Source organism: Equus asinus, chromosome 4, assembly GCF_041296235.1.
Source record: "Equus asinus isolate D_3611 breed Donkey chromosome 4, EquAss-T2T_v2, whole genome shotgun sequence".
Lineage (NCBI taxonomy): Eukaryota > Metazoa > Chordata > Mammalia > Perissodactyla > Equidae > Equus > Equus asinus.
In genome coordinates, this window is record NC_091793.1 from 18,284,964 (window position 1) to 18,301,490 (window position 16,527).

The 16,527-nt window shown below is 46.4% G+C and overlaps 1 protein-coding gene across 2 annotated transcripts in view; it reads left to right on the forward strand.

Moving 5' to 3' along the window:
- The window catches only part of EFCAB6 (EF-hand calcium binding domain 6), a 237,374-nt gene that overhangs the window by 117,151 nt on the left and 103,696 nt on the right, over positions 1 to 16,527 (forward strand). For both annotated transcript variants that reach the window (XM_014864412.3, XM_070506757.1), the window contains 4 exons: positions 164 to 223; positions 313 to 473; positions 11,186 to 11,359; positions 12,931 to 13,099. In XM_014864412.3, the coding sequence (XP_014719898.3) occupies positions 164 to 223; positions 313 to 473; positions 11,186 to 11,359; positions 12,931 to 13,099 (564 nt within the window). The remainder of the gene's footprint in view (positions 1 to 163; positions 224 to 312; positions 474 to 11,185; positions 11,360 to 12,930; positions 13,100 to 16,527) is intronic.

The window sequence follows — 16,527 nt, forward strand, 5'->3', positions numbered from 1 at the left end:
CTCTCCATTTCCGGAGGAGGATTAGAGGGCACACGCTCCTGCTCAAGGGCTCAAAGCTGTTAGTCCATCGGGGTCAAAGCTGACAGTCCACGTCCTCTGCCTGCAAAGCCCCTGCCGCCTTTCTGAGTGATTTGTGTTTATTTCCTTTCTCTTTCCCAATTAGACGGGAAAAACCTCCTCCTGTGCAGACACCAAGGCGCCTCTCCTCCTGGCTTGGGATTCAGTAAGTAACACTTTCCCGCGTGGTCCCAGGTGCTCCCACCCCAGCTTACAAATGTCTGGCTTGGTAGACATGTTTGTTTTCTGTGTTAGGTGGAAGAAATTGTTCATGACGCGATTACTAGGAACCTACAAGCTTTCTATAATATGCTACGGTCATATGACCTCGGAGACACAGGGCTCATTGGTCGAAATAATTTCAAGAAAATCCTGCGCATATTCTGCCCATTTTTAACGACTGAGCATTTAATAAAGTAAGTTTTTTGGTAACAGAATTAATTCATGTCATGTTTTTCATCAAGTCTTTGATAATTCTAAATCTTTTTCTATGTATGTGTGCAATATTAGTAGGTAAGATTGCTAATAGCTACTGTTTATGGAGTCCTTACTAACAGTGAACGTCGGCTGAGAGTTCGGCATATGCTACATGATTTAGTCCTCACACAGCCACACGAGGTAGCTCTTATTCCTTTCCCCGGATAGGGAAACTGAGAGCTGGAGAAGTTAAGCACGTCCTCAAAGTCACACAGCTAGCGAGCAGTGGAGCCTGGCTTCCATCCCGAGTCTCCATGACCCTGGGCTCTTCATCCTCCTCCCGTTCGACCTCCCAGGTGTCTGGCTATTGTCAGCCGTCCTGTAAATGTAGCTTGAATTATATTTTTGTTTCACCTTAGTTTAAAACAATTTGTAACGGATGAACCGGAGCTGGGGAGCAGAGATACTAAGAGAAAGGAGAGAACAGTGTCTTGAAGGCCCCTGTGGGTCTCCTGCCATGTGTCTCTTTGACCCTGTGCACGTCTCGCCTTGGGGCCTAGAGCCCGGTGGCTTCACTCTCTGCGGATGACCTTGAGAACCTGCCCTTCTGCAGAGGCTGATGCTCAAATGCCAGTGCCCAAACGCCCACTGTCCGCTCGGGCTCGCTGGACAGGACTCAGGCTGCACGGCCTCAGCAACTGTTTGGTCCAGGGTCCCCAGCGTGGGCAGTGACCTGGGAGATTACTCTAGGTGGAAATCCAGTCCACTCACAGGGGAGAAAGTTACTCTAATTCTCTTTCAGTCCTGCTGATTGCAATGTTGCAAATTGTATCTGTGCCTTTTGTTGACGTGGCAGTGATTTAAAGGGACCTGAGACACAACTGGTCTACTGGTAGCTATTGGCCACCTGTGTCTCCTTTCTGTGGACGTTTGTGTTTCAGAGCCCATTTCTCCTGGGGTTGTTTTTTGTAGGAAAAGGAAGATTTTTCAGAAGAGGAGGGCGAGGCAGAGGCTTGCTGAGCGGGAGAGGGTCACAGAGGGCCTGGTGTGCTCAGCTGCGCATTTGCGTTCATCCAAGTGTGTCAAATGTTTGCACAAAGATCAGTTTGCTAGTGTGTTGATGAAACAGGCAAGGGGAGAAACAAGTGACAGCAAGTCAAGAGAGAAGGTTCTAGAAAGAGCTCAGGGGAGAGGTAAGGGTCTGGGCTGAGGTTAAGGGGAGAGAAGCAAGAGGCCACGTTGACATCCCGTCTGCAGGGCCTTCAGTTGCTCATGGCCTTTGACGTGTGCAGTCACTCGAGAGGGGCCCAGCACTGATGGGCAGTCCACTTATTCCTGCACTTAGTCTTTCCCTCATTGAGTATCAGGGAGCGCCTACTGCATACCCGGTCCCACAAAATAGGTTTACAGGAATCCCATTATTTCCAGGGCAGTCAAATATGGAGGAAATAGATGCAGACAAACCTAGCGTGGCATATGAGCCCTATAGGAACTCATGCACGGGCTGGAAGAACACCGAGGAGGAGCGCTCCCCTATGCCGGGGAGATGGGGCAGGTGGCACGGCCTGTGAGGAGCTCCCTGGGGATGTGATGCATGAGTCTGGAGAAGAAAGATCAGGGCATTTCAGGACACAGCATAGCAGGGAGAAGCCCAGAGGACTAGGGGTAGGTGGCACATTCAGGGACTGGCAAGTCATGTGGGACTACTGGGCCAAGACGTTTTGTAGGAAGGAACAGTAGAGGGATGATGCCAAGGGTCAGGCAAGAATGACTGTGCACCTTACTGAGGAACTGGATTCATTTGGCAGGGCAGGAGTTCTCCACCAACATCTTAGAATCATCTGGAACGCCTTGAGAATCCGAATGCCCATGCCCCGTCCACAGGCTCAGCGAGGCACCGTTATGTTAAAGGCCTCACTGGCTCTGATCTGCAGCCACAGTTGAGAGGCACAGCGAGGGGGAGCCGGAGCCCGTGAGGTGGCTTTCAGCGGGGGCAGGTGACAGTTTCAGACTTGCACTTAGAACAGTCATTCTGGCTCCACACAGGGAGGAGGAAAAGGACAGGGGCCTGAAACGAGTAGTGGCAGTGCCCCCACGGAGGGGCGGCCGCTTTGTGGTAGTAGAGGGACAATAGTAGAGGTGGCCGCAGACGTGGAGGGGACGGAAAAGCAGGCAAGGGAGTCTCTGGTGACAGCCAGCGGCTGCTCAAGCAGCCGAGTGAGAGGCAGTGCCGTTGCCAGTTAGGAAACACAGAAAAAGTCAGCAAGTCAGGGTGAAGACACCCAAGGGAGACTCCAGGAGGGTGTGGGGCTGGGAGAGGAGTCTGGACGGAGATGCGATGCCGGAGTTGCAAGGCATCTGGAGAATGTAGTGTTGAGAAAAGGGTTCTAGTGTATTGATTGTGTCGGCAACTGGCTGTTTGAGATCCATTCGCCATGAAGTAGCCGGGCTTTGTCTGAACTGCAGCGTGATGGCGTTGAAACCCTGCTTAAAGCGCTTGGGCGTCCTGTTGCCATGAGGAAAACATCCGGAGCGTGGCTTCCCAGGCCCTCGTGGTCCTCGCACCTCTCCAGGGCTTGGGCTCTGCAGCCTGACTGGCTGCACTCACGTCCCAGCTCGACCCTGGCCTAGCTGTGAACTTGGGCAGCTCACTAACCCGCTCCCAGCCTCTCCTTCCTCACTCAAATGACTCGCAAGAGTTGTGGGAAGCGCAGATGAGAGAGGGGACGTAGAGCCTCTCACGGGCGCCGAGTCGCAGGAAGTCCTCGTGGTCGTTTGCTGGGGCTGTTCCGCTGGTCTCCGCTCGGCTGGACCAGACTGCTTCCTATTAAAACTCTGAGCTCTGTCTTGCCCCTGGGCTTTCAGATGATCCGTGTCCTCAGTTCTGAATGAGTAGCCTCCTGGCCGCTTGAAGCTCCATGCGGTGGGGCTGGTTCTGGTTTGTTCAGAGCTTTAGCACAGTGCTTGGTGCGTAGTAGCATAAGTATTTGTTGAAGCGGTTATGATCACCGTGAATACTTACCGAGCAAGCATGGCTTCAGAGCTCGTGCTCTGCCCCCGCGTCGTGTGTAAGCCGCCAGTGTGCCGTCCTGGGCCTGTTTTGCTGCTGCGGCTTGTTGAGCACAGGCGCACGCAGCCTGCCAGCCCCAGGGCCAGGAGCTCTACGTGCATCCTCCTCCTCGATCTTTACAGCAGTCCTCTGAGGTCGGAACTTTTTTTTTTTTTTTTTTATTAATGTTATGATGGATTACAAGCTTGTGAAATTTCAGTTGTACATTTTTGTTAGTCATGTTGTGGGTACACCACTTCCCCCTCTGTACCCTCCCCCCACCCCCCCTTTTCCCTGGTAACCACCGATCAGATCTCCTTCTCAATATACTAATTTCCACCTATGAGTGGAGTCATATAGAGTTCGTCTTTCTCTGACTGACTTATTTCGCTTAACATAATGCCCTCGAGGTCCATCCACATTGTTGTGAATGGGCCAATTTCGTCTTTTTTTATGGCTGAGTAGTATTCCATTGTGTATATATACCACATCTTCTTTATCCAATCATCAGTTTCTGGGCATGTAGGCTGGTTCCACGTCTTGGCTATTGTAAATAATGCTGCGATGAACATAGGGGTGCAACGGACTCTTGAGATATCTGATATCAGGTTCTTAGGATAGATACCCAGTAATGGGATGGCTGGGTCATAGGGTATTTCTATTTTTAACTTTTTGAGAAATCTCCATACTGTTTTCCATAGTGGCTGTACCAGTTTGCATTCCCACCAACAGTGTATGAGGGTTCCTCTTTCTCCACAACCTCTCCAACATTTGTCGTTCTTGGTTTTGGATGTTTTTGCCAATCTAACGGGGGTAAGGTGATATCTTAGTGTAGTTTTGATTTGCATTTCCCTGATGATTAGCGATGATGAACATCTTTTCATGTGTCTATTGGCTATATTCATATCTTCTTTTGAGAAATGTCTGTTCATGTCCACTGCCCATTTTTTGATCGGGTTGTTTGTTTTTTTGTTGTTAAGCAGTGTGAGTTCTTTGTATATTATGGAGATTAACCCTTTGTCGGATAAGTGGCTTGTAAATATTTTTTCCCAATTAGTGAGCTGTTTCTTTGTTTCAATTCTGTTTTCCCTTGCCTTGAAGAAGCTCTTTAGTCTGATGAAGTCCCATTTGTTTATTCTTTCTATTGTTTCCCTCAACTGAGGAGTTACAGTGTCCGGAAAAATTCTTTTGAAACTGATGTCAAAGAGTGTACTGCCTATATTCTCTTCCAAAAGACTTATTGTCTCAGGCCTAATCTTTAGGTGTTTGATCCATTTTGAGTTTATTTTGGTGTGTGGTGAAAAAGAATGGTCGATTTTCAATCTTTTGCATGTGGCTGTCCAGTTTTCCCAGCACCATTTGTTGAAGAGACTTTCTTTTCTCCATTGTAGGCCCTCTGCTCCTTTGTCGAAGATTAGCTGTCCATAGATGTGTGGTTTTATCTCTGGGCTTTCAATTCTGTTCCATTGATCTGTGCACCTGTTTTTGTACCAGTACCATGCTGTTTTGATCACTGTGGCTTTGTAGTATGTTTTGAAATCAGGGATTGTGATTCCGCCGGCTTTGTTTTTCTTGCTCAAGATTGCTTTAGCAATTCGTGGTCTTTTGTTCCCCCATATGAATTTTAGGATTGTTTGTTGAATTTCTGTGAAGAATGTTCTTGGGATTCTGATTGGGATAGCATTGAATCTGTATATTGCTTTGGGTAGTATGGACATTTTAACTATGTTTATTCTTCCAATCCATGTGCAAGGAATGTCTTTCCATCTCTTTATGTCATCGTCAATTTCTTTCAAGAAAGTCTTGTAGTTTTCATTGTATAGATCCTTCACTTCCTTGGTTAAGTTTATCCCAAGGTATTTTATTCTTTTTGTTGCGATTGTGAATGGGATAGAGTTCTTGAGTTCTTTTTCTGTTAGTTTATTGTTAGTGTATAGAAATGCTACTGATTTATGCACGTTAATTTTATACCCTGCTACTTTGCTGTAGTTGTTGATTATTTCTAATAGTTTTTCTGTGGATTCTTTGGGGTTTTCTATGTATAAGATCATGTCGTCTGCAAACAATGCGAGTTTTACTTCTTCGTTACCTATTTGGATTCCTTTTATTTTTTTTTCCTGCCGAATTGCTCTGGCCAGCAGCTCCAGTACTATGTTGAATAGGAGTGGTGAAAGTGGGCACCCTTGTCTTGTTCCTGTCCTCAGAGGGATGGCTTTCAGCTTTTGTCCATTGAGTATGATGTTGGCTGTGGGTCTATCATATATGGCCTTTATTATGTTGAGGTACTTTCCTTCTATACCCATTTTACTGAGGGTTTTTATCATAAATGGGTGTTGGATCTTGTCGAATGCTTTCTCTGCATCTATTGAGATGATCATGTGGTTTTTGTTTTTCATTTTGTTGATGTAGTGTATCACGTTGATTGACTTGTGGATGTTGAACCATCCCTGTGTCCCTGGTATAAATCCCACTTGATCATGGTGTATAATCTTTTTGATGTATTGCTGTAATCGGTTTGCCAAAATTTTGTTGAGGATTTTTGCATCTATGTTCATCAGTGATATCGGCCTGTAGTTCTCCTTCTTTGTGTTGTCCTTGTCAGGTTTGGGGATCAGAGTGATGTTGGCTTCATAGAATGTGTTAGGGAGTTCTCCATCTTTCTCAATTTTCTGGAACAGTTTGAGGAGAATAGGTATTAAGTCTTCTTTGAATGTTTGGTAGAATTCTCCAGAGAAGCCGTCTGGTCCTGGACTCTTGTTTTTGGGGAGGTTTTTGATTACCGTTTCTATTTCCTTACTTGTGATTGGTCTATTCAGATTCTCCATTTCTTCCTGATTCAGTTTGGGGAGATTGTAGGAGTCTAGGAATTTGTCCATTTCTTCCAAGTTGTTCAATTTGTTGGCATATAGTTTTTCATAGTATTCTCTTATGATCTCTTGTATTTCATTGGTATCTGTTGTGATTTCTCCTCTCTCATTCCTGATTTTATTAATTTGTGCTTTCTCTCTTCTTTTCTTGGTGAGTCTGGCTAGGGGTTTGTCAATTTTGTTAATTCTTTCGAAGAACCAACTCTTTGTTTCATTGATCCTTTCTATTGTCTTTTTTGTTTCAATATCGTTTATTTCTGCTCTTATTTTTATTATTTCCCTCCTTCTACTGACTCTGGGCTTTGTTTGTTCTTCTTTTTCTAGTTCTGTTAGGTGTCGTTTGAGGTTGCTTACGTGAGCTTTTTCTTGTTTAGTGAGGTGAGCCTGTATTGCGATGAATTTCCCTCTTAGGACTGCTTTTGCTGCATCCCAAATGATTTGGTATGTCGTGTTCTCATTTTCATTTGTCTCCAGATAATATTTGATTTCTTCTTTAATTTCTTCAATGATCCATTGTTTGTTGAGAAGCGTGTTGTTTAGTCTCCACATTTTTGCACCTTTCTCTGCTTTTTTCTTGTAGTTGATTTCTAGTTTAATAGCGTTATGATCAGAAAAGATGCTTGATATTATTTCAACTCTCTTGTATTTATTGATGTTTGCTTTGGTTCCCAAAATATGGTCAATCCTTGAGAATGTTCCATGTGCACTTGAGAAGAATGTGTAACCTGCTGTTTTTGGATGAAGTGTTCTATATATATCTATTAAGTCCATCTGGTCTAATTTTTCATTTAATTCTATTATTTCCTTGTTGATTTTCTGTCTGGATGTTCTGTCCATTGGTGTTAATGGTGTGTTGAGGTCCCCTACTATTATTGTATTGTTGTTGATGTCTTCTTTTAGTTCTATTAAGAGTTGCTTTACAAATTTTGGTGCTCCTGTGTTGGGTGCGTATATATTTATAAGTGTTATGTCTTCTTGGTGGAGAGTCCCTTTTATCATTATATACTGTCCCTCTTTATCTTTCTTTATCTGTTTTGCTTTGAAATCTACCTTGTCTGATATTAGTATAGCGACACCTGCTTTCTTTTGTTCATTATTAGCTTGGAGTATTGTTCTCCATCCCTTCACTCTGAGTCTGTGTTTGTCTTTGGGGCTGAGGTGTGTTTCCTGGAGGCAGCATATTGTTGGATCTTGTTCTTTGATCCATCCTGCCACTCTGTGTCTTTTGATTGGGGAGTTCAATCCATTTACATTTAGAGTGATTATTGAGACGTGGGGGCCTACCACTCCCATTTTGTATCTTGTTTTCCGGTTTTCTTCAGTTTCCTTTGTTTCTCGTCCCATGGTTTAATCTGTTCTGATGTAGAGCTACTACTCTCTGTTGTTGTCCTTCTACTTATCTCCTCTGCTCTTGGTTTTGTAGCCCCTTTCCTTTTTTGGATTTTTCAGGAATGAGGGTTTTCCTGAGGATTTCCTGAAGAGGAGGTTTTGTGGCAATGAACTCCCTTAATTTTTGTTTGTCTGGGAAAGTTTTTATTTCTCCATCGTATTTGAAGGATATTTTCGCTGGGTAGAGAATTCTCGGCTGTAGATTTTTGTCCTTCAGATTTTTGAATATATCATTCCACTCTCTTCTAGCCTGTAAAGTTTCTGCTGAGAAATCTGCTGATAGCCTGATGGGGGTTCCTTTGTAGGTTAGTTTCTTTTGCCTGGCTGTCCTTAATATTTTCTCCTTGTCGTTGACTTTTGCTAGCTTCACTACTATATGCCGTGGAGTTGGTCTTCTTGCATTGATAAAGTTTGGAGATCTATTGGCTTCTGTCACCTGAAGATCCATCTCCCTCACCAGATTTGGGAAGTTCTCAGCCATTATTTCTTTGAATAGGTTTTCTGCCCCTTTCTCCTTCTCTTCTCCCTCTGGTATACCTATAATCCTTACGTTGCATCTCCTAATTGTGTCTGATAATTCTCGGAGAGTTTCTTCATTTCTTTTAAGTCTTGCTTCTCTCTCCTCCTCTGCCTGCAACAATTCTATATTGCCATCTTCCAAATTGCTAATTCTTTCCTCCATATTATCGGCCCTACTGTTCAGAGCATCTAGATTTTTCTTAATCTCCTCTATTGTGTTCTTCATTTCCAATATTTCTGTTTGGTTCTTCTTTATCGTATCAAACTCTTTTGTGACATAGCTCCTGAACTCGTTGAGTTGTCGGTCAGAATTCTCTCTTAACTCATTGAGAATCTTAATGATGGCTGTTTTGAAGTCATCGTCATTTAGGTTATACATCTCATTTTCTTTGGGATTGTTTTCTGTGTATTTGTTGCTTTCTTTCTGTTCTGGAGATTTAATGTATTTTTTCATATTGCTTGATGTTGTTGATTTGTGCCTCCGCATGGAGATAGAGTTTAGTTGCTCCTTTCACTTGTTTCAGCTGCTGCGGTGGGAGGAGCAGCTGTTTATATTTCACCAACCAGGAACCCTGTCCGTAGTTGCTAACTGGGCCTGGGCCCCTCTTCGTAGCCACAGTGGCCCTTTGGATTCCCTCCTCTGCCATGGGGGCCGTCACAGGGGGGCTTCAGGCTGCAGGTGCCTACTGTTGCAGCCCACCTAGATGTGCTCTCTCCTTGGGGTCTGCAACGGTGTTATGGGCTTTTCCAGCAGCCAGGGGTGGGATCACTTATATTTGTCGCTCCGTTGCTGTCGGCACCCACCAAATCTCACTTGTCCTCTATAGGTCGCAGGAGAGCTATTGGCATCTTCTACAGTCTGTGGTTAGTACACCTAGTTATACTGCTTTTGCCCTGGGGTCTTCCAGCCTTGTGGCTGGCGGCTGGGTGCCTTCTACTGGTGCTGTGCAGAGGCTTTCCCTAAGGCTGCTGTGAGCCTGTAGGGTTTCCCCCTAGGCTACTAAGCTGGGTCTCTGGAACTCTCTCCAGCCCCAGTCCTCTCCGAGATCTCCGGCAATCCCTAGACCCACGGGGCGGGCAATGGCAGCTGGGGGTCGCCCCGCCCTCAGGGCTTCTCTGAGGTCGGAACTTTTATCATGTGCATTTTGCAGATGAGGAGACCGAGCGCAGAAAGGGAAAGTGCCCCAGGTCAGCGGTTCGCAACCCTTTTAGACTCTCAAAAATTATCGAGGACTGCAAGAGTTTTTGTCACATGGAGTATATCTACTGGAGTTTACTTTATTAGAAAGTAATTCTCAGACAGTTAAACACTGTTACTGCAGAAAACAAAAGTGTGCTTCCTTGTTGAGTTTCCCTGTAGGCTCAAGGAAAACTTTGGGATTTCAAAATAATGATTTATTGGGTGGTAATGAGGGTACAGAAATGACAGCAGGTATAACCAAGGGTAGCCAGTAATGAGCTAATAAAGTGCAGCAAAGAAGCTGTTAATCTCTGAAAACTCACTCCAGCTCCTCATTTATATCTTAAACGTTTCCACAGCCTTAGAAAATGTGAGGGAGCCAGCCTACACAGGCACGCCTCCCATCGGGGGTCAGAGCGAGGGGTGATCACGCGCTGTGTACTCAGACTTCGAGAAGTCCACTGCTCATGCGAGAGACTGATGGGGGAAAAGACAGATGATCTTAGTATTAATACTGACATGATTTTGGCCCCACTAGTGCCCTGGAAGCGTCCGCAGAGACGCCCACGTATGCGCGCCTCCAGTCCTGGAGCTGTGAAGTCACAGAGCTCACATTCGCCCCCAGGCCGGCCGGTCCCAGGGCCCACGCCCATGACTACTGTGCTCTGTTGCCTTGTGCGTTTTAATGAACATGCAGCATTTTGTTCTGGGCCTCAGGCTCCACCAAGTTTACAACAATGACCATGTGCAACTTTTATGATGAGAAAAATATTAAATGAAATGTTGACAAAGAAATAGATCCTGCCATATTAGTGGTTTCCTACATTTTTCTAAAATATTTGCATGTGCCAAAATTCCAATACAAGTACTTCCATAAGGGTTGAGAACAACGAAGCTGGAGCACGTTACCCTTTCTGGACTCAGTACGTAATATAAGGACTACCAAAATTTCCAATTAAAGTAATTTTTTTCTGTTTTTACATTTGTTATATCTGTATTGCAATATTCTTTACAAACAACAAACTGCGTGTATTTAAATGATACAATTTGAGGAAATCCATCGTGTGTATGCATCCATGAAACCCTCACAAGCTGTCAATCAAAATGTCAAACATTTTCATCAGCCCCCAAAGCTTCCTTGTGCCCTTTTGCAATTCATCTCTTCCACCCTCCTAGCAACTGCTGATCTGCTCTGTCACTACAGATTGCTTTGCATTTTCCAGGTTTTTATAGAAATGAAAGCATACAAGATGTTCTCCTCTTTGTCAGGCTTTATTCATCAGGCATAATGATTTTGAGATGCAGTCATGTTGTTAGGTGTAGCCACAGTTGGTTCCTTTTCATTGCTGAGTAGAATTCCATCGGACAGCCTTGCCACGGATGGTGGATCCATTCATCTCTTGATGGACATTTGGTCTGTTTCCATTTTTTGACTGTTACAAATGCAGCTGTACATATTGTACAAGTCTTTGTGCAGACATCCATTTTTATTTCTCTGGGGTAGATGCCTAGGGGTGGAATGTCTCGTTCCTCTGGTAAATGTAGACTCAATTGCGAAAGTGTCTTCGACCGTGGCCACGCTGTTTTACACCCACCAGCAGCGGATGAGGCGGGAGGAACGCGCATCCTCGTCAGCGCTTGGTGGGGGTCCGTCTTTCTAATTTTAGCCCTTCTAATGGGGGTGTTCTAATTATTTTGAAAATCCAGACTCTGCAGTAAGTTTCACGATATGGCTTCGGGGAGAATCCTTTACAAGAAACTTTTGACATGCCTAGGAATTAAAGGCCCGCCTGCCATCTCTCCAGTTCTTGTTCCAAAGGATCAGCTGTCAAAGGAACAACCTCAGAAAGAGGAAGAGCAGCAGCCGGATCTTTCTGAGAGGTAAAAGGAAAACAAACCGAGAGCACCTATGAAAACCACGTGCTGTTGCGGAAGGGGTAGTGAGTAAATATTTGTTGACTAAATGAGTATTTTAATATTTTATTATTTTGATAAGAAAGATGGCAAACTGTAAATACAGTGACTAGAGTTGGGGAGTTTTAGAGCGAGCAGAGATCTGAGGAATTATTCAGTCGACCTGTTAGTTTAGAGACGACAACACTGAGGTCTGAGAGCTTTGGGGACTTGCCTCAGGTTCCGCACAAACTTTGTGGCCATCCCGGGTCAAGAATCCCGGACTGTCTGCCACTCAACTGCTACACACCCGTATGCACATTTATTCTTTTCCAGAAACCTAGATTCCTTATCACTGTGTAGTATTTATTGTAAAATACACCCGTTAAACTGCTTAAGATTTTCTAACGTGAATGATAGAATTATTAAAATGATTGCCAAATTGAATTGTCACAATAAAACATACTTAGTCAATCTATTAAAAATCTGGCTGATGAATATGCTAGCTCTTCTTTGTTTTGAAAAATATAGGTTTAGTCTAATGAAAAGATATTATTTTAACTTGCTTGTTCGTGGCTTGTAATAAATCCATAAGGAAAGGTGAAATGGAGAGCTACGCAGCAGACTTCACTTTGTCATAGCCCTTTTTAGAAGTTCTTAAGCAGAGGGTGATGGGGTATTTTAATGCTGTGCTAATGGAATTTGAATATCTGGGCATTTCAGTAGTAGCTGCCTTATAAATGGGCAGAAAATGGTATTTTAAGAGAAAGGTTAAATATTCATGATGAGATATACCGGCCTTCTCGAACTGGTGAAAGAAATAATGGCAGTTAAGCATTTCATAAAATGTGGGCGTTCCTGGGGAGCCCCTAAAGTTGACAGAAGCTGCAGGAAAGGAGTCAGAGTCCGCTATCAGTGACTCCCTCGTGGCTGTTCTCCCCTCAAAATGGGGCCCAAGAGACTTCTGGAAAGCTGAAGAAATCATTGTTCTCCTGTCACACGTACGCTCTCACACCCACACACAGCACAGCACCTCCCCCGAAATGTATATTTTATTAATCTACTTGGAATGATGGTGGACCTGCTTCCTGCCCATGGATGTTCGATGACTTCTTTGATCTCGTTACCACCAAACAGCCTGTTTAATTTAAAGCTTCAGAATGGGCTCTGACTTTTAATTTTCCAGTTCACAAAAATACCCTGTTTCAGCATGGCTGCCCAGTCACATGCCATGTGCGGGCTCAGAGCACAGTGGAGGCCCTAGCACAGGGACAGCCCGTGTCCTCTTCCTGAGCGCCCCACCCCGCCTGCCCCCACACGCTGGCACCGCAGGAAGAGCTTTGACCAGACGTAGAGCTGCTGACCTGCAGTTCTGGCTCCGGAACCTACAACCAGTCCCCAGGCCACTCCATCTGTCTGAGCGTCTGGTTCCTCGTCTGAGAAGCGGGGGTGGTAATCGTCGTGGTGGGTTGTGGCGTGTGGCGTGGGGGTCCTCTAGACCTGTGGTGAGGTCTGCAGGAAGTGCTCCGCTGCAGCTGAACACCTGCTCGTGATTTCAGAGCCAAGCCCGCTGAGAGCAAAATCACCGCGACCAGGAAGATGACCAAGGAGGAGGTGATCGAAAAACTCAAAAGCTGCATACGGCGGCAGGACCCAGTGTTCAGAAGGCGATTTCTTGACGTCAGCAAGGAACTTCATCACAAAATTAATGCGCATGACTTCAAGAAGGTAAGAGAATGGGTTTGTCTGTGTTTCTGTCTCTCCTGAAGAAGTTCGGTTGTTTTATTACTAACATGTGCTAAAGGATAGCCGGGAAGTTTTCAGGAAGCGTCTGTTCCCAGGCAGAGCAGATCCACTTCTAGGCATCTTTCAGCACTTTGAAAGGATTCTTTTGGCCAAAAATGTCTTTGGCAACTTTCTTAAGAGAATATTTTTGATGTGGATGTGGCCAGTTTTTGATCCTTAAGCTTTCAAAACAACGGATTCATCAATGCCTTGTTTGGTCGTCCACTGGGGAGCTGGCTTGTGCATCGTGGGGCCGAATGGGGGTGGAATGAAAGCAGCGCGGACCCCTTGTTGCCGGTGAGGCGTCCCTGTGATGCTGCGATAGCACAGCTGTGGTTTGTTCCTTGAGACGGAGGCAAAAATCTGGGAGTGAAATCTGGGACGCTCAGAGCGCTGATTTGCATGTGCTTATGGGAAGGGGTGAGGGTCTGCCAGAAAGGACGCAGGCTTCTCGGGAATTCATTTAAATGATTGCTTAAAATTCCTATTATGATCCCTCTAGTAATCATCTTCAGTTATTTTTAAGGAAAGCATTTCAGCTAATGTGTAGCAGTGTCCATGTGGACAAATTCAGAAGAAGGCAATGAAATATATTTCCAAGAAGAGAATAATTGTATTAGTAGCTGCTGTTTATCTAGTGCCTGCCCCCATGCCAGGTGCTGTCATAGGCTCGGATCGTGTCTTGTGTCCAAGCCTGCTGACAGCAGCCCCCTGGAGGACAGCTGGAGGAGGGGGCGGGGCTCAAGGCACAGAGGTGGGATCAGATAGCTATCGAGACTGTCCGGACCCTGCTCTCCCCAAACAGAGCGAAATAGAAGGTGTGCAGGACCTGATGCTGTGTGAGCGTGTGGGGCGTGGTGAGGAAGATGGATTCAAGAAATACTTAGGAATAAGAGTTCGGGAGTAAGGGAGAGGAAAGGCTCAAGGATGGTTCCCAGGTTTCTGGTTTGGGGGACCAGGTGGCTGATAATTAGTCACTGATGACTCTGATGAGAGCAATTTCTGTGGAGCGAATAATGGTAAGTGGGTGTGAATCATCTAACTCTCCCAGGGCACCTTGTCCTAGGTTCTGGTTCCCCCCCGGTCACCTGGCACCAGTCCTGACCCTTAGTACGGAGTAGTCTCCAACGATCACGGTGCTCGGCGTTCTTGATTCAGAGTCAGTTCATGGGTTCACAGAAACTAAGAACCAACCTTACTCTGCCTCTGAGTTTTCAGAGAGAGGAACCGGTTACCTTGGAGAAGAGCAGTAGGTGGTGGCACAGCTGGGACTGACACCCATGACTGGTGACTCCGAGGACCGCTTCCTGCCCCTACTCACCTGAGAACACTTTTAGGTCCATGAGCTCAGCTGCAGGTTCTTCCATCTTTCAGCTTTATCTGCCGTCGACCAGCCAGTGACTCCCTCGTTTACATCTCTGGGTCGCGTCCCAGACCGCTCTCCCGAAGCTTCAGGCTCAGGTACCCACCTGCCTACTGGACTTCTCCAGGCGGGTGTCCGAGAGATGCCCACATTCTCACCAAAGCCGTTCTGCCCCAGCCTTTCTGTTCTCAGTCGAGGACAACCTCTTTTCCAATCCTCAGGGCTAAAACCTGGATGTCTTTCTTGACTCTCTTCTTTCTTTACACCCACATCCAATACATCAATAGAGCCTGTTGGCTCTTTTGAAAATCGTCCCAGAACACGATGACGCCGCCCCCACCACCACCCCTGCTTCCAACCGTCACCTCTTGCCGGTTGTTACCGCAGCCTCCTCCTGGTCTCCTGCTCCCGCCCTTGCCCCACCACCATTTATTCTCAACCCGGCGCCAGAGCGACCCTCCATGAGTCAGTCAGAGCGGGCCACTCCTGCTCAGAGCTCTCCAGTGGCTCCTCACCTTACTCGAATGAAAACCAGAGTCCTGGAAAGGCCTAGACCCACATGACCCAACCACCCATCACCTCTCTGGCTTCAAGTCTCGCCACCCTCCACCTTGCTTAGCACACTGCAGCCACGCCGGCCCCCAGCTCTTCCTCAGACACAGGTCACTCCCACCTTTGCACTGGCCGTCCCCTCTGTCTCTCTGTTCCTCCCATATCTGCCTGGCTGTCCAGTCACCTCCTTCAAGCCTTTGTCCGATGGCCCTTCTCCCACTGAGGGACCCTGACAGCCCCATGGCAAATCCAACCTGCCCTCCTGCCTCACCTCCTTTACTTGAGTCTTCTTCGGCAGCATCGTCTCCTTAGCCATAGGTATCATATTTACAAGCCTTTTGTTTGTTTCCTTATCTTGCTAGTTTCTTGTCTTCCTCCATTAAAACATGTGCTCCAAAGGTAGACATTTTTATCTCTTTTGGACAGTGCTGCATCCCAAGGGCTTGACACTTAGTAGGGCCAGTAAGCGTTTGTTGAATGAATAGATGAATTTGAGCAGTAACTAGAATGCCCAGTGGAACCCTGAATGGATGCCATGATAGATGGATGAGGGCTGAGGGAAGCGGGGTTTCAGAAGCCCACGGGGATTCCTAGACATGAAGCTGGTTGCCACACCCGTCCGTGGCAGAGCCCCAGACCCACCCTAGCTCCTTCCCTGCCCCTGAGTTTCTCTGCACTGGGGACGACCTTGAGGGGCAGCTCCTTGAACAGCTGTTCTTCTGCTTGCTTCCCGGCGGCACCTGCGTGCCTCTCCCTCTCCCCGTTTCCTGGCTTCCTGGAGACTTCCCTGCCTCCCGGAGACGTGCGCCTGGGAAGGGGCAAAGGGAGAAGGAAGCCACGAAAGACCCACATGCCAGGAGAGAAGTTCGTTGTTTTAACATGGAAATTAATGACCGATTCACTGTGAACCCAATTAGGCAGATTATCCTCTGGTTTTCCTCCAAGTGACTTGCTGGGTTTAACCTTTGGGAAGCATCCTGTCGTGACCAGCCCTTTAGCTGGAAGGTCCACAACTGTGGGGTGATTTAAACAGTCTGCTAGGGACCTTGGTTTGAACATCATAAGCTGGTAACTTCAAGGCATCATGTCAATGTAAATTGTCCTTGTTAACTGGAGAGATTGTTCACAGATCAGGATAATCCTCCTGCCAGTGCAGTCAGAGCTAGAAAATCACGGGCCTATTCTATAGGAAGAAAGAATTCAGGTCAGACGTAATGCGGGGCGCCCAGATGAGAAAGGTCGGGAAGGTTGGCCTTCGGCACCAGGGAGAGCTTGGAGCCCACTTCTCTAGAGATCTGTAGCGTGATGACAACGGTAGTGATTCTGTGATGGAATCAAGATGAGGCTGTGACTGTCACTGCAGCTCCCACTCATTGAGCCCCTCAGTGATCAGGGGCTGTGGACGTGGCTTCACGGATGCCGCTCCTCATCCTCACGGGAGCCCCGCGAGGTAGAG